This window comes from Bombina bombina, chromosome 1 (genome assembly GCF_027579735.1).
Source record: "Bombina bombina isolate aBomBom1 chromosome 1, aBomBom1.pri, whole genome shotgun sequence".
NCBI lineage: Eukaryota > Metazoa > Chordata > Amphibia > Anura > Bombinatoridae > Bombina > Bombina bombina.
Window position 1 is genome coordinate 1368008153 of NC_069499.1, and position 24654 is coordinate 1368032806.

Sequence of the window (24654 nt, forward strand, 5' to 3'; positions counted from 1 at the left end):
TTAACATACTATAACTTATAAGTATTATATATATATATATATATATATATATATATATATATATATATATATATATATATTTATATACATATACACATACGCACACACACAATGCATGGCCTTGTTTATATGCAGCATTCGCCTTATTTTTTTATAGCATTTAACTTGGTGCAAATTTTTACATTATTCACTATCACTTTAGCTGGGTTTTTATTTAATTAATCTGTTGCCCTTTCTGTAATTTAGTGCATGGTAAGTGATGGCATGATTATGTGGCTAATTTAATCTGCTGATTTATATTGTCTACTAATATAGTCGCATGATCTGGCATGACTGCATAATTCTTGCCACACTTTTTCCCTTTCCCTGCATGTGTTCAGTTTTATACCCCTTTACATGTCTTTTTAGCTGGTTTGTTGAAAGCTTTGGTCCTGACACTCTGCCTTGTCTGCTTTCTGCAGTCCCTGCTCAGTTGCCTGTTTGATGATTGTGATCAGCAGCTTTCTACTCAACAAGCCAGTATTCTGTCCCAGCAGGTAGGATGCAAGCTTAGGCGTCTGCACCCCATAGCTACTTTAAAGGGACAATACATTTAAAAAATAAGTTTCTTTCATGTAATTAGCAAGAGTCCATGAGCTAGTGACGTATGGGATATACATTCCTACCAGGAGGGGCAAAGTTTCCCAAACCTCAAAATGCCTATAAATACACCCCTCACCACACCCACAATTCAGTTTTACAAACTTTGCCTCCGATTGGTCCTCTTTGCATACTTTTACTAAATTCTACCATTTTGATGTATTTTCTTCTTCTGAAGCAGTTTTTGGTAGAAAAGTACTTCAGGCAGCGGTTTCAGTTTGAATCTTTTTTTTTCATTAAACTTTATTTTGGGTGTGGATTATTTTCAGCAGGAATTGGCTGTCTTTATTTTGTCCCTCCCTCTCTAGTGACTCTTGTGTGGAAAGATCCACATCTTGGGTAGTCATTATCCCATACGTCACTAGCTCATGGACTCTTGCTAATTACATGAAAGAAATCATAATTTATGTAAGAACTTACCTGATAAATTCATTTCTTTCATATTAGCAAGAGTCCATGAGGCCCGCCCTTTTTTTGTGATGGTTATGATTTTGTATAAAGCACAATTATTCCAATTCCTTATTTTATATGCTTTCGCACTTTTTTATCACCCCACTTCTTGGCTATTCGTTAAACTGAATTGTGGGTGTGGTGAGGGGTGTATTTATAGGCATTTTGAGGTTTGGGAAACTTTGCCCCTCCTGGTAGGAATGTATATCCCATACGTCACTAGCTCATGGACTCTTGCTAATATGAAAGAAATGAATTTATCAGGTAACTTCTTACATAAATTAATTTGCAGCATTGCAGTATATATTATTGTATTATTTTGCTTGCTTCTGCTGTAAATAAAAACACAAATAAATGTGTGCTATCAGTGTAAATGGAGTATGTGTTAACCAAACAATATATGCTAAAAAAAGTCTGAATAAAGGGACATAATAGGGACATAAAACTCAATTTCTTTAGTAAGGTGGTTAGAGACTCTTGGTCACTAGGAGGAGGCAAAGATATCCAACATTCCACAAGCTTTTAATTCCTCTAACCTCTGTATCTCAGATTCTCACTTGGGCAGAAGTAAATTCTTGCCTAATCTCTGCAATTCACATCCCAGGAGTGAACAATTAGGAGGCAGACTTTCTCAGTTGTCAGTCTCTACATCCAGGGGAGTGGTCTTTTCATCAGGATGTGTTTAATCTGATTGTGGATCTTTGGGGTCTACAAGAGATAGATCTGATGGCCTCTCGTTTCAATAACAAACTTCCCAGATACTTAGCGAGATCCATGGATTCTCAGGCAGAAGAAGTGGGTGCTCTAGTAGTTTCTTGGTCATTAAAGCCATCTTATCGATTTCCTCCTCTGGTTCTTCTTTCCAGAGTGATTTCCAAGATAAAGCTAGAGAAGTAATTTGTAATCCTAATTGCCCAAGTAAGGCCTTCCAGGATTTGGTATGTGGATCTGATTCAAATGTCCAGTTGCTCTCCTTGGACTCTCCCTCTGCATTTAGACCTTCTGTCTCAAGGTCCTTTCTTGCATCCGGATCTAATGTCTCTAAATTTGATGGCATGGGAACGCTTAGTTCTGAGGCAGAGGTTTCTAAGAATCTGTGATTGAAACTCTGATTCAGAGATGTGTTTAATCTGATTGTGGATCTTTGGGGTCTACAAGAGATAGATCTGATGGCCTCTCGTTTCAATAACAAACTTCCCAGATACTTAGCGAGATCCATGGATTCTCAGGCAGAAGAAGTGGGTGCTCTAGTAGTTTCTTGGTCATTAAAGCCATCTTATCGATTTCCTCCTCTGGTTCTTCTTTCCAGAGTGATTTCCAAGATAAAGCTAGAGAAGTAATTTGTAATCCTAATTGCCCAAGTAAGGCCTTCCAGGATTTGGTATGTGGATCTGATTCAAATGTCCAGTTGCTCTCCTTGGACTCTCCCTCTGCATTTAGACCTTCTGTCTCAAGGTCCTTTCTTGCATCCGGATCTAATGTCTCTAAATTTGATGGCATGGGAACGCTTAGTTCTGAGGCAGAGGTTTCTAAGAATCTGTGATTGAAACTCTGATTCAGACTTTTAAGCCTAGGAAGATTTATCTCAAGGTTTGGAAATTTTTCATTTCCTGGTGTATAAATCATGTTTTTTTCCTGGCATTCTTTTAGAATTCTTAGGATTCTTCAGTATGTGTAGGATGGTTAGATAAGGGTTTATTTTCAAGATTTCTGCTCTTTCAGTTTTATGCCACAAAAAGATTGCTAGTCTTCCTGATGTTCATTGTTTTGTTCAGGCTCTGGTCCGCATTAAACCGGTTATCAAACCTATTTCTCCTTGGAATCTTAACCTAGTGTTAAGTGGGTTTTGCGGACTCCACCTTTTGAGCCTATGTATAAATTGGTCATTAAACTACTTTCGTGGAAACTGCCTTTTCTTTTGGCCATGTCTTCTGATATAAGAGTTTCTGAATTGTCTGCTCCTTTCTTGTGAGTCTCCTTATCTGCTTTTTCATCAGGATAAGGCTGTTTTACAGACATCATTTATTTTTTGCTTATGGTTGTTTCTTCAGTTAACTTTGGTAGAGAGATTGTTGTTCCCTCTTTGTGTCCTAATCCTAAGTATGCCTCTGAAAGATCTTTTTATTCTCCGGATGATGTAAGGGCATTGAAATATTATGTTGATGCTACCAAGGATTTCAGACAAACTTCTAGTTTGTGTGTTCTTTTATCTGAGCCTAGGAAAGGTCAAAAGGCACCTATTTCTTTAGCCGCCTGTTGGTTGAAACTTTTGATTCACAGAGCTTATTTGGAGGCAGGTCTGCCTCCGCCACAGCGGATTACTGCTTATTCTACTAGGTCAGTTGCCACTGTATGGGCTTTCAAGAATGAGGCTTCAGTTTCAAGGCAGCTACTTGTTCTTCTTTGCATACTTTTACAAAATGTTACCATTTTGATGTTTTTGTATCCTCTAAAGCAGCCTTTGGTAGAACGTTCCTTCAGGTAGTTGCCTCAGTTTGATGGTTTTGCCTGTTTTTTAAGTGCATTATTAAAACGAAATTTAAAAACATTCTTTGGGGTTGTGGATTTATTTTCTCAGTGAAAAAAGTTTTTTTTTTAAATCCGTCCCTATATGTTATTACTCGTGGACTGTCACAGCTTGGGTATTAGTTCCCATGGGCCATGAGTAATGGATCGTGGACTCTCACTACTTGTATGAAAGAAAAACGTAATTTATGCATACCTGATAAATTGATTTCTTTTTACGGTAGTGAGAGTCCATGAGCCCTTTGTTGTTTTTTTCTTGGGGTTGATTTATTTTGCGCACATCCTTTTTTTTTTTTTTTTTTCTGCTCCTTTTATTGCTCTTAATCCTTGTTTTTTCTTACCTCGCTTGCTTGGCTACACATTAGACCAGCGTTCTTCAAACCATGGGTCGGGACCCATTACTGGGTCACAACACACGTTTACTGGGTCGCGACTTGTGTTTGTGTTGTAGGAAAGTGTGTGTGTGATGTGTTTTGTTTGAGAGTGTGTATTGTGTGTGCGAGTGTGGTGTATGACAGTGTGTGTGAGTGTGGTGTATTCGTGTGATGTGTGTGTTATTACATTTTTCTTTTTAAATTGGAAGAGTCCACAGCTGCATTCATTACTTTTGGGAATTCAGAACCTGGCCACCAGAAGGAGGCAAAGACACCCCAGCCAAAGACTTCAAATACCTTCTCCACTTCTCTCATCCCCCAGTCATTCTTTGCCTTTCGTCACAGGTGGTTGGCAGAGAAGTGTCAGAAGTTTGACGATAGTCTCTTATGGAGGGTAGTACTCTTCGAAATGGGACTGGAGTTTTAAGTAATCCTGTCAGCCTCTCAGTGAGAGCATGGATGAAGGTTAGAGTCTGGAGATGCAGGGAGAGTCTTTCTGCAAAACCATCCCGACTCATATTAACAGCTCCTTGGCAATCAGCGTTGACGAGTTTCGCTGCCTGCCTTTATTCACTCAAGTCCATGTCAGAAGCGGGCTGCTATCCGTCACACTTGAAGTACCGTGTTTCTGTTCCACGGCGCAGATTCCAGTAAGTTCGTTTAATTTTATTTCGATTTGTGAATGTAATGTTAACGAAAGAAGGTAGGGTCCCAGTGGGACTCCTTTTATCTTAAAAAAGGGGGGTTTTCGAACAGGGGGGATTTTAATCATGTTTGTTATGTGGTTCTATCTGCTAATGTTAGTAATACTTACGCTTATGGCTTTTCGGAACATTACGGCCTTATCATCAGTTGGCACAATCTCTTTAGATTTACGCGCTCTCTTTGTGACTTGCATGGTGCACCTCGTGACCGGGTGTGGTTACGTTGTTTTCCACTCCCGTATTCTGACTGTGTGGAGACAGAGAGTCTGCTCATTATTTGTCTGGTTCACAGGAGGTGGTGAGTGCCTCAGCCATTGGGGGTGTAAAAAGGGTGCCTGTTAGTGTTTATTTTTGTAATCCCAAAGTTATGGAGGATTCTGATTTTTTTTTTAGACACGGATATCTCTGATTCGGAGAAAGCATCTTGTGATGAATATGAAATGGCCCGGGTTATCCATGCCCATCAGTTATGTTCCGATTGCCGTTCTAGAGTACTCTCGTCTCCCGAATCAGGGAACTTAAAGCCATCCGCCCCCGAGGATTCCATGTCCTGTGAGGCGCGTGCCCCAGAACCTTCCTTTGCTATGCAAGCAGGTGTCCCTATGGCCTTTACTCCTCCGGAAGGTGGCTTGATCCTCCAGAGGTTATGGCACGGTTTCGCATTGCCATATCTGGCGCTGGCTCATTTTATATCTCCCAAGTGAAATAATTTTAAGGTACTGTCCTGTCAACCAGGGCCTGTCGGGCGTGGGATTGCCTGATTCAGTCTATCCTTCTGGGGAAGCATTGGCCTCTGAGGCTTCAGGAGCCCCAACCTTGGGGCCGGGGTCGCATATCGATCCGGCAAGGAATGATTTTGCCTTCCGTTATAGGCTGGCACGTCTTTGTGTCCTACTAAGACATGTTTTGGCAGTGCTGGAAGATTCCTGTCCTAGTGGGCCGAGGGATCCTCGGCCTTAGATGCTGGAAGGCAAGCTAGGTTAGACTTTTGGGGATGAAGCTAATCTCATCGACGTCTCCGTTTTTTCTTTATGTATTCCAGTTCTCAGCTTGGGTGAATGGGGCCTCTGATTGACTGGTTCTGTTGATGTACCCTTTCTCCTTGGGCGTTCACCCGCAGATGTATCTGATTTGTTTTAATAAGCTCATGTCTGATATAATTTCCATTTTGGGAACGTTCTTTCTCTAGAACAGATCCTTGCGATTTTGTGGTCGCGTAGGCACTTCCTCAGAAGTTGCGCACTTTTGATTGAGAACGAAGTTATGTTTCTAGTTCATATTATCGAACCTTTGGGTCGATTTTTCTTGTACCTTGGACAGTTCTGGAGTGTTCTTGTACCAGGTAGGTACTGGTCGGATGCTATATGCTGTTCCTTGGGTTCATGTCACCCTCGTGGTGTTGATTATCCTGTCGGATTCTGTATGTCACTTTGGCCTATTGATATGGACTCCGGGCTCGGATCCTACTACGAAGTATGGAGGCCTAGTGCGTAGATCCAACTCTTCTGGAAGGAAGGTTGTGAGCTCCGATTTAAGTTGGTCTTTTTCTCTCAATTTACTTGGGATACGTGTCCGAATTTTTAAGACATCATAGTGTTTTATAAAGGTCCCTGTGGACTCGGATCCGTAGTTTCACATTCATTTAGGGTTTGGAGATGTGTATGACCGTAGGAGGTCTAGTATTCTAGGTGGTGGACGATTTACGTTTTCACTTTCGGTATCTTCCGGTTGTTGACTCTAGTAGCCCAGTCACATTCCTTTTGGCGATGACGGAATCTCCTTTTCTTCCCGTCTTGGGTTGGGCCATCTGTGTCTGGAAGTGCGGGCATGTCCTTCCTTTCTCAGCGTCTCGTTTGCTCTACTGCTTGGAATGCATGGGGTGGATCACCCCGTCCTTTCAGCCAGGAACGGCAAGGCTCCGTCGCATTGTTATTCCTGTTACAGTTTTTGGGAGTCCGATCCTGGGGAAGATATCTGGAGACTGTTGTCTTCTTAATCTAGGAACTGCCCCTTGTCCTACCGTGGTCTTTAGAGTCTCGGGTGCTTCGACCTTATGGAGATCTAGCCTTTGGGCTTGTGTGTAGGAGGTCAGGGGTCAGACCTAAACCAAAGGATTATCTTATGATCCGATGAGGTTGACGTTTTCTTAGACCGGTCAGGAGTTTTTTAGACTCTTGGGTTTGAGGCTGTTGCTGGTACTCTACGTCTGGGGTCTTTAGATGGTGGAAGGCTCGGTCTTGGGTGCACCCCTAACCATAGGAGGCTGCTTATGGGTTCCTCAGGTGGTTTGATCTTGTGATCGGTCCCATTCTTGAGGACTCTGGCTTAGGAACATGTCTCTTGCCTGGAACGGGCATGGGTGGTTCAGTTTAACCTTAGGGTTTGGATCTCCCGCATGTCTCTTGAGGGTACGTGGTGCTTTGACTCTCATGGTAGATTAATAGCTGCTTGAGGCTTAAGTTTGAGGTATCTTTCACAGATCCCTACTTGTCTTCGGGGGCATCTTATGCTTCCTGGAAGACTTACAGTTGTCGTATCAACTGGGCTGGCAATTTGGGCCGAAGGGTCTCGCCTCTATTGGTAGGGTGGTTACCGTTTTTATTTTCTTCCTCTTCTCACCTAGGGTGGGGGATGGGTGCTTGCATGCTCTCCTCGATTTGGATGTACCTCAGTATCCGTGAAGGCCTGTGTGTCCTTGTGTTTCTCGCCTCAGAGGGTCTTTTCCCTTTCTTGCGTACTCTGGATCATGGAGCTAGATTCTGGTATTAGGATGATGTGGGTCAGAGTACTTCCTTCCCCTTGGGAGTGTTCCTTCTTTATGGAAGGAAACAGTGTAGGGGGGTTCTGGGCCCTGAGCATGAAGTTCCTGTCATGGCTCATGATAGCATGCCAGTTTTTAGGTAGCGGTCAGAGCTCTACTCTGGGGTTTTGCTTCTTCGTAGATCTATCCTTTTTCTCCCATAGGTCGGGACGGAGTTTTGATTCTTCCTGTCTTAGATCTTAACTAGCCTTTGGGCTGGGACCGTTACCTTGGAGTGAAGGTCAGGGATAGGTTTGCTCTATGCAGTGTTGACCGTGTACTTTTATGGAGTCTGTTCTCCCCGTTGGTGGGGTTTTCTTGATGTCCATCTCTCTACTGGTGGCGTCTGCTGCTGGGATGGGATGCTCCTTGGAGTCTGAATTTTTCTGTACTGGAGCTGCTGCCGAGTGTTTTTCAGTGGGATGAGGTCCCACGATGGCTTAGGGTCAGCTTTGCTACCCGGACTTTGGTCATCGTCAGTTCTTGTTTTAGGTGGCTCTGTGTTCTCATGGAAGAGCTCTTTTTTTGGCTGCTAGTCAAATTATCCTGTCTGTTTGTCTAGCTGGACGGTTCGACTTGTCTATGAGGCAATGGGAATTTTGCTTTTTTTTGGAGCACCATATGTGGTATGGTGCTGTGTCAGGAATATAAGGTTGTCCCTCTGATCATCATAGTGACGTTTTATTCAACACTCTTAATAGTCTTTTTGGACAATATTTTCTTCTGACACCAGTCTTTTTTGAGTTGTTTTTTTTTCTCTCAAATAAAATACTTGTCCCTATTTTTCAAGTCAGTCATGGTCTCTGCTGTTGCAGCAAGGATCCTCTAGTTTCCTTACCAATAATGGAAGTCGCTTGAATTTGACTTGAACTGAGTTCTGTACTCTTCTGCATTTCACATCATAGGAATTAATTTTGCATCAGCGATTTCTTAAAGTGAAGGTAAACTTACCTTCTATTTAATAGAGTATTAGATTTTTTGGCCCCAATCAATAAGTTTAATTTTTTCCAGTCTTACTGTAAGAAAAGATATTGCCGCTTTACAAATTCAACCGGCTTTTTTTATCGATGACGTTTTTTTTAGTTTGTCCAATTGAAAATCAGGCCATCCAAGGAGGCGGATGATTCCTAACAGCCAGATTTTCAATTGGAGAAAATAAAAACGTGATCAAGAATAAAAAAAACACAAAAAAAAAACGGGTCGAATTTATAAAGCGCCGATAACTATTTATAAAGGCAATAACTTTGCTGAAAATAAAATTGAAAGAAATTGATGAATTAAACTCCTATTGATTGTGGCCAAAAAACTAAATACTTGATCAAATAGAAGGAATGTTTACCATCAATTTAAGTTTACAATTTCTTCTTCTGAAAGAAGGATTTCTCTTTCAGAGGGTTTTATACCAGTTTGTATATCAATGACTTAATTTCTCTTATAGACCTTTTATAATCTTTTGATTTATCCTCCCTATTCTAGATGCTTTGTCAGAACGAGGGCTATGTAGTCTCAGTCTCTGAAGGTTTCTACATCTATTTGGTATTTCCATTTTATTTCTTCATCTTTTGTACCATATAGTCATAGAGTCATAGTTATTATCTACCACTTTTGATAATCAGTAATTTTTTTATTTCAGGCTTATCAATTTAACAGCCCATAGATTGAATTATTGATTTATAATCTACGTTTTTGATAAAGATAGTCCAGACCTTTCTTTAGGCAAGACGGCCTTTAACAAGTACTTTTATTACCAGTTTTGAATTGTTTCTCTTTCCTGGTGTGATTAACATGGTTTTACATGTGTGTGTGTGTTACAATTTTCAGGAATTTTTCAACTTTAACTATACGTTAGTCTGGGACAGGTTATGGAATGTTGGGTATCTTTGCCTCCTAGTGGCCAGGAGTTGAATTCCCAGGAGTAATGGCTCATGGACTCCCACCTCCATAAAAAACATTCAATTATCATTTAAGAATACATTTTGTGTTTTTTCTTTTATGATTTATGTAGAGCATACAATTTTAAACCACTTTTTCACCCTCAATACTGTAAATACAATCTTCAGTGCGGCTCCGCCTGTTCGTGAGCCACACACACTTATGTCATAAGCGTTTTAGAAACACATCTTTACTCCTGGTGCCCTACTTTGAGTAATGAAAATGCTGGCTTCTAAGCAAACCTTTGCATCTTGGTATTCTCACTGCTTGCATCCCGTCACAGTTTTCATACCGGATCCTATTTTGACTGCTTTCGACCACCTCCCGGGTCCAGACCAAGTTTAGACCCAGCTATTCCTCAACTGGGTGAATTGGGGAAGATAGAGAATCAGCTTCTCCCGCAAGCTGGCATATAGCATATCGTAAAGAGAACCAATAGCAGGGTGCCAGGATTTGCCAAAATTAAAACATAACGTTTAGGGCTGCAACTATTATTTTCATAATCGATTAATCTGCTGATTATTTTTTCGATTAATTGGATAAAAAATAAAATCCACATACTGAGTGTTACAAATATAAACTTCAGACTAAAACTTTACAACTTTACATTTACACACCTGTTTGTCCAATTTTTAAGCAGCAGAACAATTTTTTATAATAAGCAAAACAAGACCATGAACTGTTTCAAAAGAGGTAGAAATAGAAAGAAGTAGACTATCACTGTTTCTAACATTCTGTTATTCACTCTTTCAAAAACATTGCATTGAAATGCAAAAATGGCAACATGTCCACATGCTTCTGGCTGTGGCTGGCTCTCTTTTTGCAGCTATTTTGCCTTCAGCAGAGAAGAGGTGCTCAGATGTTGTTGAGGTGCTTGAGATGCATAAGTAGGGTTTGTCAATTTCACCAAGGTGGGATATTTATCTTTAACTCTCCACCAATGCAAAGAGTTTAAGTCTGGAATTAATTTGAACATAAAAATATCTCGAATATCTATATGCAATGGTAAATAACCAGCTATAAGGTTATAGAAAAAATATCTAGTCCGCTCCTAAAATAAGATATATATACTTATAGAGGTTGAATTCTATACAGTACTGTACATATAATCAGCAATATCAAGCAATCCGCTAATACTTGTGCAAACAGATAATAGTGCACATGAATTCAAATAACAACTCCCCATTAATCTAGAGCTAGGTGTAAATAACAAGCTCAGCCCTATATCATGTAAATCAGTCCCAAATCACCTGATTTAATATAAACAATCCAAATGATGACTACTATTTTATTTCTCTCTCTGAGAAACGAGTCAGGTCTTGGCGGGCTGCCATTACAGACTGTCTGTATAGTTACTTTATTTTTGGTTCTATTAAACCAGCTACTAAGCATTAAGGACTTTTTGTTCTCCAGTTGAATTATTTCCTACTATTTTATTCTGGGTGGTGCATCAGCCAGGAGTAGTTGTAAACTTGTAAACTTAAACTGTCTCAAAAAAGTGAAAAGTCTGTAGATGTTCTTTAGGCTAAGGGCATAACCAAAAAAAACAAACAAAATACCATGTGAAGGAGCTCAGTGGAGTGGAGCAGCTTGTGCTGTGCACAGACCAACTAATTGCAAACCAACTATTCGATTATGAGATTCGTAGACAACTATTTTCATAATCGAACCTTATCGATTAGTTGTTGCAGCTCTAATAACGTCTATTAAACTAGCAATAAAAAACAGGAACATCACAGGTAAGCAGTGATCCCTGCAGCAAACAAAAAATCTATTATACTAATAAAAAAAGTCACCAGAATGTAACCATCAAAAAGATGGTAACAAGAAACAAAGGCACCCTCCACAGGCTGTCGTAGAGGATAGATGATCACCAGGGTCAGCTCTTCTTAAAAATGGATGGAAAATCTAAGCAAAAAAATGAAAAAGAAGGCGCTCCAATGGTGCAATATGTTAAAACACAGCTTGATATTCCCCAGAAATGATCCCCTTATAAATTAATGGGTACTCACAAAATGAGCGCACTATAATGCAGTGCTATTCATGCAGGCTGGAGTATTCAGAGCCCACCAGCTAGCTTCCACCAGATTCAATGTACTCTTGAGTCTGAGGTGAAAGAACAGAAATAGGAAGTGGAACAGAGAGACTCCAATGGTGCAGATGGTCACTAATGCTTCCAAACACCTAATATTTGTCCCCGCTGTGATAGGATATTCAAATATGCTGCGCACTATTATGCAGTGCAAGCTGGTATATCAGAGTCTACCAGCTGACTCACTCCAAGGAGCAGGATCCACAGTCTAACAGAGGATATGAGACCCCAAAATAAAACTCACGAACCAAGTAAAATAAATTAAAATATCCCTAGGCAAGGGATATATTTTATCTGCCTGATGAAAAGGTGCCAGTAGCATCTTGAAACGCATAGCAGAATATCTTGTATTGTTTTTATACTACTTTTTAATAAAATATATGGGATGGGAGGTAATAATTAATGCATAATAGGGGTAACCACTATAGATCTGAACGACAGAGGAGAGAAGAACATGGTTGGCAGCAATCAAAGAATCCTTTTAAAAAACAAAAAGTACATTATCAAAATGAAACCACCACACAACAGATTTGATGAACTAACAAGATTCAGCTCTGAGGATGATGAGGTTTTTTTAGAGACCGGGAAAAGAAGGTACACCAGAACGGATTCAGATCTGTTCAACAAAAGAAGGAAAAATATGGACAGGGCAGAGCACTAAATAACAAACAGAAAAAAACAAGATCTAATGAGAATAGCAAGACAGGTAAAGGAATTTTTAATTTATCTAACATATTATCAAAGGCACAAACATCGGTTTTAAACAAAGGATTAAATTTTGCCCCTAGTTGCAGAATCAATAAATTTGATACCTTTATAGGAGTACAAAAATTCATACGGAACCTATGCATTAAGAAGTATTTTTCGAACAGTCCAATAATAAAAAATAACTCCATGGAACCTAGCAGGTATAGACATGTAGAAGTTAGCAATAGATCCTCATTTAACCCTACACAATTCAAATAAGCACCTATGGAAACCTTCCTGGAATTGGTCCATAGGGATATTAAGAATCTAAAAATGAACTACAAATCTAACCTAACCAGAGAGGAACAAGTAGCATTAACAGAATTAAAAAAATGACAAAATAATGATCAAGCCTGCGGACAAGGGCAGAGGTACGGTCATAATGGATAAGATTAAGTATAATGGGGAATGTCTCAGACAACTTAATGACATTAATACATACAAAAAGTTAGATTCCAACCCAGTTCTTAAATACAAAAAAAGATTAGAAAAATATCTAGATAAAGGTCTAAAAGAGAATATTTTAAATAAGAAGGAACACTCTTATATATACAATCAATTCCCTAAGACTCCTACTTTCTATGTACTACCGAAGATTCACAAAGATCTTTATAACCCTCCAGGGAGACCTATTGTATCGGGGGTTGATTCATTGACCAGTAATCTTTCGGCGTACATAGACCAGTTTTTACAAACATATGTTAAAGGGACTAAGTCATATTTGAAGGACACAATTAGCGTCTTGAATCATCTAGAGAATATTAAATGGAACAAAGAGTGGTGGTTAGTAACCAGCGATGTTGCATCTCTTTATACGATAATTAATAAAGAACTTGGGATTTTATCAGTAAAAAATATACTGAAGGAGGATGTAACTTTTGACCCTAAGCAACTTGAGTTCATTCTGGAAGGAATTAAGATTATTCTTAAGAATAATTACTTTTGGTTCAATAAGGAGTATTACCTTAGGATAGGTGGCACGGCGATGGGCACCAGATTTGCGCCCAGTTATGCCAATTTGTACATGGCTAATTGGGAAAATCAGTACATCTATAATTCCCCATGGGCGCAATATCTGGTGTCCTATCACCGCTATATAGATGATCCGTTTCTCATATGGTCAGGTAGTGAAAACCAGCTATTGGAATTTATGGAATATTTGAAAATAAATTAATTCAAAGTAGCACTTACTTGGAACTACAGTAAAACAAAAGTAGACTTTTTAGACTTAGAGATCTATATAGAAAATTATATATTAAAATCAAAGAACTTCTTCAAAAGTATAGATGTTAATAACTACATCAGTCTGAACAGTTGTCATCAGAGACATTGGTTAAGAAATGTGCCAAAAGGACAGTTTGTCTGGCTGAGACGGAATTGTAGGGATAAAGAAATGTATCAAATACAATCCAAAATTTTAAAGGAACGTTTTTTAGAAAAAAAACTATTCAAATACATTTCTGGAAGAAACAATTGAGGAAGTAACCAACTTAGATAGGGCAGAACTATTAAAATACAAGACCAAGAATGATAACAAGATAGGTGAAAGTAACAACAATTTAGCCAATAGGTTGATTTCTCTTGTTAAGTGTGTTCAGTCCACGGGTCATCCATTACTTATGGGATATATTCTCCTTCCCAACAGGAAGTTGCAAGAGGATCACCCAAGCAGAGCTGCTATATAGCTCCACCCCTCACATGTCATATTCAGTCATTCTCTTGCAAGTCTCAACAAAGGAGGTTGTGAGAGGAGACAGGAGTAACATTCTTCAATCAAAAGTTTATTATTTTAAAATAGCACCGGAGTGTGCTGTTTGTTCTCTCAGGCAGTATTTAGAAGAAGAATCTGCCTGCGTTTTTTCTATGATCTTAGCAGACGTAACTAAGATCCACTGGCTGTTCTTGCACATTCTGAGGAGTGGGGTACCTTCAGAGAAGGGAATAGCATGCGGGGTCCCCCGCAAATGAGGTATGTGCAGTAAAATATTTTCTAGGAATGGAATTGACTATGAAAACACTGCTGTTACCCATATGACGTAAGTACAGCCTTTAATGCAGTAGTAGCGACTGGTATCAGGCTGATAAATGTATGCGCAGTTGAGTTATTTTCTAGGGACTAGAATTTAACTTTAAATACTGTTAGTACTGAAATAAATGTATGAGCCTTAACTGCAGTAGAAGCGACTGGTAGCAGGCTTAGTGATAACTTTGCATAACACTGGAAAGTTGTTTTTTAAAACGTTTACTGGCATGTTATTCGTTTTGTGAGGTACTTTAGTGATAAATCTTTTTGGGCATGATTTTTTTCCACATGGCTAACTTATATTTCTGCATAGACACCGTTATATCAGGTCTCCCACTGTTGTGATATGAGTGGGAGGGACCTTTTTTTAGAGCCTTGTTGCGCAGTTAAAATTCTAGCACAGTCTTCCTGCTTCTTCCTCTTTGATCCAGGACGTCCCCAGAGAGCTCAGGGGTCTTCAAAATTCATTTTTGAGGGAGGTAATCAGTCACAGCAGACCTGTGACAGTGTGTTTGACTGTGAGAAACGCGTTAAATCTTAAATTGATTATCCGTTTTGGGTATTGAGGGGTTGATCATCCTTTTTGCTAATGGGTGCAATCCTCTGCTAATTTCATACATTTACTGTTTAAAATTGGTTGCTATAACCGTATTAGTTCATTGTTATTTCAACTGTGACAGTTTTTTTGTGTTTTTAAAAGCGCTGCAGCGTTTTTTATATTGCTTGTAAACTTATTGAAAGAAATTTCCAAGCTTGATAGCTTCATTGCTAGTCTGTTTAAACATGTCTGACACAGATGAATCTGCTTGCTCATTATGTTTAAAGGCCAATGTGGAGCCCAATAGAAATATGTGTACCAATTGTATTGATGTTACTTTAAATAAAAGTCGGTCTTTACTGGTAAAGAAATTATCACCAGACAACGAGGGGGAAGTTATGCCGTCTAACTCTCCTCACGTGTCAGTACCTTCGCCTCCCGCTCAGGAGGTGCGTGAGATTGTGGCGCCAAGCACATCAAGGCCCTTACAAATCACTTTACAAGATATGGCTAATGTTATAAAAGAAGTATTATCTAATTTGCCTGAGTTAAGAGGCAAGCGCGATAGCTCTGGGTTAAGGACAGAGCGCGCTGATGATATGAGGGCCATGTCTGACACTGCGTCACAATTTGCAGAACATGAGGACAGAGAGCTTCATTCTGTGGGTGACGGATCTGATCCAGGGAGACCGGATTCAGATATATCAAATTTTAAATTTAAGCTTGAGAACCTCCGTGTATTACTAGGGGAGGTATTAGCGTCTCTGAATGATTGTAACACGGTTGCAATCCCAGAGAAATTATGTAGGCTGGATAAATACTATGCAGTACCGGTGTGTACTGACGTTTTTCCTATACCTAAAAGGCTTACAGAGATTATTAACAAGGAGTGAGATAAACCCGGTGTGCCTTTTTCCCCTCCTCCGATATTTAGAAAAATGTTTCCAATAGACGCCACCACACGAGACTTATGGCAGACGGTCCCTAAGGTGGAGGGAGCAGTTTCTACTTTAGTCAAGCGTACCACTATTCCGGTGGAGGATAGTTGTGCTTTCTTAGATCCAATGGATAAAAAATTAGAAGGTTACCTTAAGAAAATGTTTGTTCAACAAGGTTTTATATTACAGCCCCTTGCATGCATTGCGCCCGTCACTGCTGCAGCTGCTTTCTGGTTTGAGTCTCTGGAAGAGGCTATTCGCACAGCACCATTGGATGAGATTTTGAACAAGCTTAAAGCCCTTAAGCTAGCTAATGCATTTGTTTCGGATGCCGTTGTGCATTTAACCAAACTAACGGCTAAGAACTCCGGATTCGCCATTCAGGCGCGCAGAGCGCTATGGCTTAAATCCTGGTCAGCAGATGTAACTTTTAAATCTAAATTGCTTAATATTCCTTTCAAAGGGCAAACCTTATTCGGCCTGGCTTGAAGGAGATTATTGCTGACATTACTGGAGGTAAGGATCACACCCTTCCTCAGGACAGGGCCAAATCAAAGGTCAAACAGTCTAGTTTTCGTGCCTTTCGTAATTTCAAGGCAGGAGCAGCATCAACTTCCTCCGCTCCAAAACAGGAAGGAACTGCTACTCGTTACAGACAGGGTTGGAAAAGCAACCAGTCCTGGAACAAGGGCAAGCAGGCCAGAAAGCCTACTTCTGCCCCTAAGACAGCATGAAGAGAGGGCCCCCTATCCGGAAACGGATCTGGTGGGGGGCAGACTTTCTCTCTTCGCCCAGGCTTGGGCAAGAGATGTCCAGGATCCCTGGGCGTTGGAGATTATATCTCAGGGATACCTTCTGGACTTCAAAGCTTCTCCTCCACAAGAGAGATTTCATCTTTCAAGGTTATCAGCAAACCAAATAAAGAAAGAGGCTTTTCTTCACTGTGTACAAGACCTCCTAGTAATGGGGGTGATCCACCCAGTTCCGCGGACGGAACAAGGACAAGGATTTTACTCAAATCTGTTTGTGGTTCCCAAGAAAGAGGGAACCTTCAGACCAATCTTGGACCTAAAGATCTTAAACAAATTCCTAAGAGTTCCATCATTCAAAATGGAGACTATTCGAACCATCCTACCCATGATCCAAGAGGGTCAGTATATGACCACAGTGGACTTAAAGGATGCCTACCTTCACATACCGATTCACAAAGATCATTATCGGTACCTAAGGTTTGCTTTTCTAGACAGGCATTACCAGTTTGTAGCTCTTCCCTTCGGGTTAGCTACGGCCCCGAGAATTTTTACAAAGGTTCTGGGCTCGCTTCTGGCGGTACTAAGACCGCGAGGCATAGCGGTGGCTCCGTACTTAGACGACATTCTGATACAAGCGTCACGTTTTCAAAATGCAAAGTCTCATACAGAGATAGTTCTAGCATTTCTGAGGTCGCATGGGTTGAAAGTGAACATGGAAAAGAGTTCTCTGTTACCACTCACAAGGGTTCCCTTTCTAGGGACTCTTATAGATTCTGTAGAGATGAAGATTTACCTGACGGAGTCCAGGTTATCAAAAATCCTAAATGCTTGCCGTGTCCTTCATTCCATTCCAAGCCCATCAGTAGCTCAGTGCATGGAAGTAATCGGCTTAATGGTCGCGGCGATGGACATAGTGCCATTTGCGCGCCTGCATCTCAGACCGCTGCAATTATGCATGCTGAGTCAGTGGAATGGGGATTACTCAGATCTGTCCCCTTTACTAAATCTGGACCAGGAGACCAGAGATTCTCTTCTCTGGTGGTTGTCTCTGATTCATCTGTCCAAGGGAATGCCTTTTCGCAGACCAGATTGGACGATTGTAACAACAGATGCCAGCCTTCTAGGCTGGGGTGCAGTCTGGAATTCCCTGAAGGCTCAGGGATCATGGACTCAGGAGGAGAAACTCCTTCCAATAAACATTCTGGAATTAAGAGCGATATTCAATGCTCTTCTAGCTTGGCCTCAGTTAGCAACACTGAGGTTCATCAGATTTCAGTCAGACATCACAACTGTGGCTTACATCAATCATCAAGGGGGAACCAGGAGTTCCCTAGCGATGTTAGAAGTCTCAAAGATAATTCGCTGGGCAGAGTCTCACTATTGCCATCTGTCAGCGATCTACATCCCAGGCGTGGAGAACTGGGAGGCGGACTTTGTAAGCCGCCAGACCTTTCACCCGGGGGAGTGGGAACTTCACCCGGAGGTATTTGCTCAACTGATTCTTCGTTGGGGCGAACCGGAACTGGATCTCATGGCTTCTCGCCAGAACGCCAAGCTTCCTTGTTACGGATCCAGGTCCAGGGACCCGGGAGCGGTGCTGGTAGATGCACTAGCAGCCCCTTGGATTTTCAACATGGCTTATGTGTTCCCACCGTTTCCGTTGCTGCCTCGGCTGATTGCCAGGATCAAACAGGAGAGGGCATCGGTAATTCTGATAGCGCCTGCGTGGCCACGCAGGACCTGGTATGCAGACCTAGTGGACATGTCGTCCTGTCCACCATGGTCTCTGCCTCTGAGGCAGGACCTTCTACTTCAGGGTCCTTTCAAACATCCAAGCCTATTTTCTCTGAGGCTGACTGCATGGAGATTGAACGCTTGATTCTATCAAAGCGTGGTTTCTCGGAGTCGGTTATTGATACATTGATGCAGGCTCGGAAACCGGTTACCAGAAAAATTTACCATAAGATATGGCGTAAATATTTACATTGGTGTGAATCCAAGAGTTACTCATGGAGTAAGGTTAGGATTCCTAGGATATTGTCTTTTCTACAAGAGGGTTTAGAAAAGGGTTTATCCGCTAGTTCGTTAAAGGGACAGATTTCTGCTCTGTCTATTCTTTTTCACAAACGTCTGGCAGAGAACCCAGACGTCCAGGCTTTTTGTCAGGCTTTGGCTAGGATTAAGCCTGTGTTTAAAACTGTTGCTCCCCCGTGGAGCTTAAACTTGGTTCTTAAAGTTCTTCAGGGTGTTCCGTTTGAACCCCTTCATTCCATTGATATTAAGCTTTTATCTTGGAAAGTTCTGTTTTTGATGGCTATTTCCCCGGCTCGGAGAGTCTCTGAGTTATCTGCCTTACATTGTGACTCTCCTTATCTGATTTTTCATTCAGACAAGGTAGTTTTGCGTACTAAACCTGGGTTTTTACCTAAGGTTGTTTCTAATAGGAATATCAATCAGGAGATTGTTGTTCCATCATTATGTCCTAACCCTTCTTCAAAGAAGGAACGTCTTTTGCATAATCTGGACGTAGTCCGTGCCCTGAAGTTCTACTTACAGGCAACTAAGGATTTTCGACAAACTTCTTCTCTGTTTGTCGTTTATTCTGGACAGAGGAGAGGTCAAAAGGCTTCGGCCACCTCTCTCTCTTTTTGGCTTCGTAGCATAATACGTTTAGCCTATGAGACTGCTGGACAGCAGCCCCCTGAAAGAATTACAGCTCATTCCACTAGAGCTGTGGCTTCCACCTGGGCCTTTAAGAATGAGTCCTCTGTTGAACAGATTTGCAAGGCTGCAACTTGGTCTTCACTTCATACCTTTTCAAAATTTTACAAATTTGACACTTTTGCTTCTTCGGAGGCTGTTTTTGGGAGAAAGGTTCTACAGGCAGTGGTTCCTTCTGTTTAAAGTTCCTGCCTTGTCCCTCCCATCATCCGTGTACTTAAGCTTTGGTATTGGTATCCCATAAGTAATGGATGACCCGTGGACTGAACACACTTAACAAGAGAAAACATAATTTATGCTTACCTGATAAATTTATTTCTCTTGTAGTGTGTTCAGTCCACGGCCCGCCCTGTCTTTTTTGAGGCAGTTCTAAATTTTAATTAAAACTCCAGTCACCACTGCACCCTATAGTTTCTCCTTTCTCGTCTTGTTTCGGTCGAATGACTGGATATGACATGTGAGGGGTGGAGCTATATAGCAGCTCTGCTTGGGTGATCCTCTTACAACTTCCTGTTGGGAAGGAGAATATATCCCATAAGTAATGGATGACCCGTGGACTGAACACACTACAAGAGAAATAAATTTATCAGGTAAGCATAAATTATGTTTTTTCAACATAGTACTCAAAGTAATGAATTGAGGGATATTATTCATAAACACTTGGGTATTCTCTCCAGAGACTCAGGTCTTGCTGAGTTTCTGGGTGATGGACCGAATGTGATGTTTAGGAAAGTTCCCAATTTAAAATTACAACTTTCCTACGGGATCAAAGATGCATGTGACACAAAACCCACAAAGAATTGGCTGCTTCCGTCCCAGATGGGATTCAGGAGATGCCAATTCTGTAATGCATGTAAAAGAATGAAAAAGACACCGAAACTACGTAACAAATTCCACTCAGCAGATCGTAAAAAGAACTATGATATTAATCAGTTCATTACCTGTAATAGCAAAAATGTTGTTTATATGCTACGCTGCTCGTGTGATTTGGTCTATATAGGACGTACTTCTAGACTTCTGAAAACGAGACTTAAAGGGACACTAAACCCCAAATCTTTCTTTTATAATTCAGGTAGAGAATACAATTTTAAACAACATTCCAAGTTACTTCTATTATCTAATTTGCTTCATGCTTTAGATATCCTTTGCTGAAGAAATAGCAATGCACATGTGTGAGCCAATCACACAAGGTATATATATGCAGCACCCAATCAGCAGCTACTAAGCCTATCTAGATATGCTTTTCAGCAAATAATATCAAGAGAATGAAGCAAATTAGTTAATAGAGGTAAATTAGAAAGTTGTGTAAAATTGCATGTTCTTTCTGAACCATGAAAGAAAAAATGTGGGTTTTATGTCCCTTTAATGAACATATCTATAACATCGTAAAACGGTGTCAGGACCACACAGTGTCTGCACATTTTGACAAAAAACACAATAGGAAAATAAGTGACCTAGAATTTTTAGGCATAAGGAAAGTGGAACAAGGTTGGAGGGGAGGAGATGTACAAAATCAATTGGGACGATTGGAGATAAAGTGGATACATATTATGGACAGCTTCATACCCAACGGACTAAACAAAGATTTTGAATTACACCATTTTCTGTAAAAGAGCGGTATGAAATACATTTCACTGATCTATTGCTCTTCCTGTGTTTTTATCCACAGGAGTACACATATCCGAGTTAGTGGTTTATCGTGCATCGATAAGGGTTATACATATAATATAGATCTATAAGACTAAGTAGATTATTTTTATAATGTAATGACATTTTGAAGTGTCATTTCTTGCACATTTCCAGCTATCAGGCTCACAATATAACAATTATAGGGCATTAGGTTATATTCCCAACTATAAGGGTATGCATATAATATAGATTAACATAATGCAGAATATCCTCATAATGTAGTGATATCGTAAGTTATGGAGTGTCACTGTTTGTATATTTCTAGCTATCAGGCTTATGTTCTATACAGTAGTAGACATGGGACATTGGGATTATTCTTAGTTGCATACAGATATTGACATTGAATGGTATTACTATATTAAATATGTATAACAACAAGACTTGTAACAGTTACCAAGCTGAATATAGTATGGTGTTGTCTCACAGTGGACAATGGTATATACTGGCCCATAACAAAAGCATATAACTTCTGTCAGCGTTTAATCTTGCTTGCAAATGATGTATGATGACAGTTTTAAAGTATAGGATGTAATTGTATATTTACATAAAAAATTCACCATTGTTTTTTCCTTAACCGTAATATCTATCTATATATAATATATATTTTTATATATATTTATATATATATATATATATATATATATATATATATATATATATATATATATATATATATATATATATATATATATATATATATATATATTTATATATATTGTGACCTGGGATCTTGGAAACACACAGTCCTCAAAGCTGGAAACACCACACAAGGTTGTAGCTTTATAAAATACAGTCTGTTTATTATCAGGTCTGGCAAAAACAGGCAAAATAAACATAAACAAAACAAAAGAGGCTTGCTCCACTGAGCACTTACTAACAAGTACAACTGTCTGCACTAAGTAGCTTTTCACAAAAGTAATATTGCACAGACCTTTCAAACTTTGTCCTTTAGATATAATTCCTCTCAGTCTCTCAGGAGAGTGTTTGCAGTTTTCCTTTACTGCTGGCAAAAATCTACCTCTCAAACCCTGACTGGGGATTTTATTAGCACCTGCTGTCAATTACCATATGCAGGTGAGTAGCTAGCTGAGTGAGACAGAATTCCTGGACTGGACTTTTTGACATAATGTGCTACCTGCAAACTGCGGGGTGGAGCACTGGCCCACCCTACTCTCCAAATACTCCACCCCAGGGACCCAGAAATAAATCACATATTTTCTCTATGTGGCAAACAAACATAACAATTCTCCCTGGGGTTGTCAGACCATACCCTGCACTGCAGCACTTTTGAGGGAATATAGACACCTTCCATTACTATGCCTTGGGTTCTGTCACACATCCTCCCCGCCAGCTCAGACCTAGTGGGGTGAGCGACCATGGCCAAATGCGTATGCATACGTGAAAGGCCATCAGCATTACCCTGTTTACTTCCTGCCCTGTGTTCTACTGAGAAGAGATAGGGTTGCAAACTAAGGAACCAGCGTGTAACTCTACTATTATTATCCTTATTTTGACTCATCCATTTGAGAGGTGCATGATCAGTAACTAGTCTAAATTTTCTGCCCAACAAATAATATTTGAGAGTTTCAACAGCCCATTTAATTGCTAGACACTCCTTTTCAACAATCGAATAGTTATTTTCTCTAGGTTGAAGTTTACGGCTCAGGTATAGTATTGGGTGCTCTTCACTTTGACTTTCCTGGGAAAGCACTGCTCCAAGCCCTACATCAGAGGCATCCGTCTGTAAAACAAACTCCTTTGAAAAATCAGGGGTGACTAACACTGGTTGTCTACAGATGGCTTCCTTGAGATTTTGAAATGCCTGTTCAGCTTCAGAGGACCATTTCACTATTACTGGAGCTTTTGCTTTAGTGAGGTCAGTTAAAGGGCCTGCTATAGTAGCAAAGTTGGAGATAAACCTTCTGTAGTAGCCAACAAGCCCAAGAAATGTTCTGACCTGTTTCTTCGTCATAGGTCGTGGCCAATTCCTTATGGCTTCAACTTTAGCAAGTTGTGGCTTTGCTATTCCTCTTCCAATGGAATAGCCAAGATACTTGGCCTCCTCCAAGCCAATGGTACATTTACTCGGATTTGCTGTCAGACCGGCATTTCTTATGGAATTAAAGACAGCTTGCACTTTTGGCAAGTGAGACTCCCAATCTTCGCTATGTATGACCACGTCATCTAAGTAAGCTGCAGCATAATGAGCATGTGGCCTTAAGATCCGGTCCATCATTCTTTGAAATGTTGCTGGAGCACCATGTAGGCCAAAAGGTAACACCTTGTATTGGAAGAGCCCATCTGGAGTAGAGAAGACAGTCTTTTCCTTTGCACGTCCTGTAAGGGGCACTTGCCAATAACCCTTGGTCAAATCCAATGTGGTAAGGTACCTGGCTCTCCCGAGTCTCTCCACAAGTTCATCAAACTTGGATATTGCATTCAGCTTCCGGTAATCATTACAAAACCTGATTGTGCCATCAGGCTTTGGTACAAGCACAATTGGGCTACTCCAGTCACTTTGGGATTCTTCAATTACCCCAAGGTCCAGCATTTTCTTTACTTCCAATTTGATTGCTTCCCTCCGGGCTTCAGGTATTCTATATGGCTTTAGATTTATCCTTTTTCCCGGTTCAGTGACAATGTCATGCTCTATTATCGTAGTTCTTCCTGGGACTGAGGAGAAAACATCTTTATTTAATCTGATGAAGTCTGTTACCTCCCTCTTCTGGTGGATAGTCAGGGTTTCTGAGATATTGACTACGGGTTCATGCTCCTCCATTGTAGGGAGGTCTGCTGTTTTTATAGCCACAAGTGTTTCTCTTTCTTTCCACAGTTTAAGTAAATTCACATGGTAAATCTGTACCTCCTTTCGCCTCCCAGGCTGTCTTACTTTGTAATTTACTTCCCTCACTCTGTCAATGACTTCATATGGCCCATGCCATGTTGCCAAAAATTTGTTCTCTACAGTGGGAACCAGGACTAGTACTCTGTCTCCTGGATTAAACGCACAAACCCTGGCATTTCTATTATAGCTCTTCTGCTGGTGCTGTTGGGCATTTTCCATGTGTTCTCTAACTATGGGCATAATGGCTGTCATCCGATCCTGCATCTGAGTTATATGTTCAATCACACTTCTGTGAGGGGTTGACTCCTGTTCCCAAGTCTCCTTAGCTATGTCTAGCAACCCTCTGGGGTGTCTTCCATACAAAAGTTCAAAGGGCGAAAACCCAGTAGAAGCTTGAGGGACCTCTCGGATGGAAAACATTAAATAAGGCAAAAGGAATAAGGCAAAAGTTTTTTCCATCTTTATCAATTACTTTTTTGAGCATAGCCTTTAGTGTTTTATTAAATCGCTCTACCAGACCATCAGTTTGTGGGTGATATACGGATGTTTTCAGATGCTTTATATGAAGAAGTTTACACAACTCCTTTGTAATTCTCGACATAAATGGAGTGCCTTGGTCTGTTAATATTTCTTTGGGAATCCCAACACGGCTGAACATTAACATTAACTCCTTAGCAATTGCTTTTGCTGAAGTAGTACGCATGGGTATTGCCTCAGGGTAACGTGTAGCATAGTCTACTATTACCAATATATACTGGTGCCCCCTTGCAGACTTTACAAGAGGACCCACAAAATCCATACCAATGCGTTCAAATGGGACCTCAATTATGGGTAAGGGCACCAAGGGGCTACGGTATGCTGTAAGAGGGGCAGTTAATTGGCAT

The 24654-nt window shown here is 40.5% G+C and overlaps 1 protein-coding gene across 6 annotated transcripts in view; it reads left to right on the forward strand.

Annotated features, from left to right (window-relative positions):
- CRTC2 (CREB regulated transcription coactivator 2) overlaps window positions 1-24654 on the forward strand; it is a 377120-nt gene that overhangs the window by 291763 nt on the left and 60703 nt on the right. For 5 of the 6 annotated variants that reach the window (XM_053704097.1, XM_053704106.1, XM_053704124.1 and 2 more), the window contains one exon: window positions 462-536. The exons of the other annotated variant lie outside the window; for it this stretch is intronic. In XM_053704097.1, the coding sequence (XP_053560072.1) occupies window positions 462-536 (75 nt within the window). The remainder of the gene's footprint in view (window positions 1-461; window positions 537-24654) is intronic. 6 annotated transcript variants of the gene reach the window in all.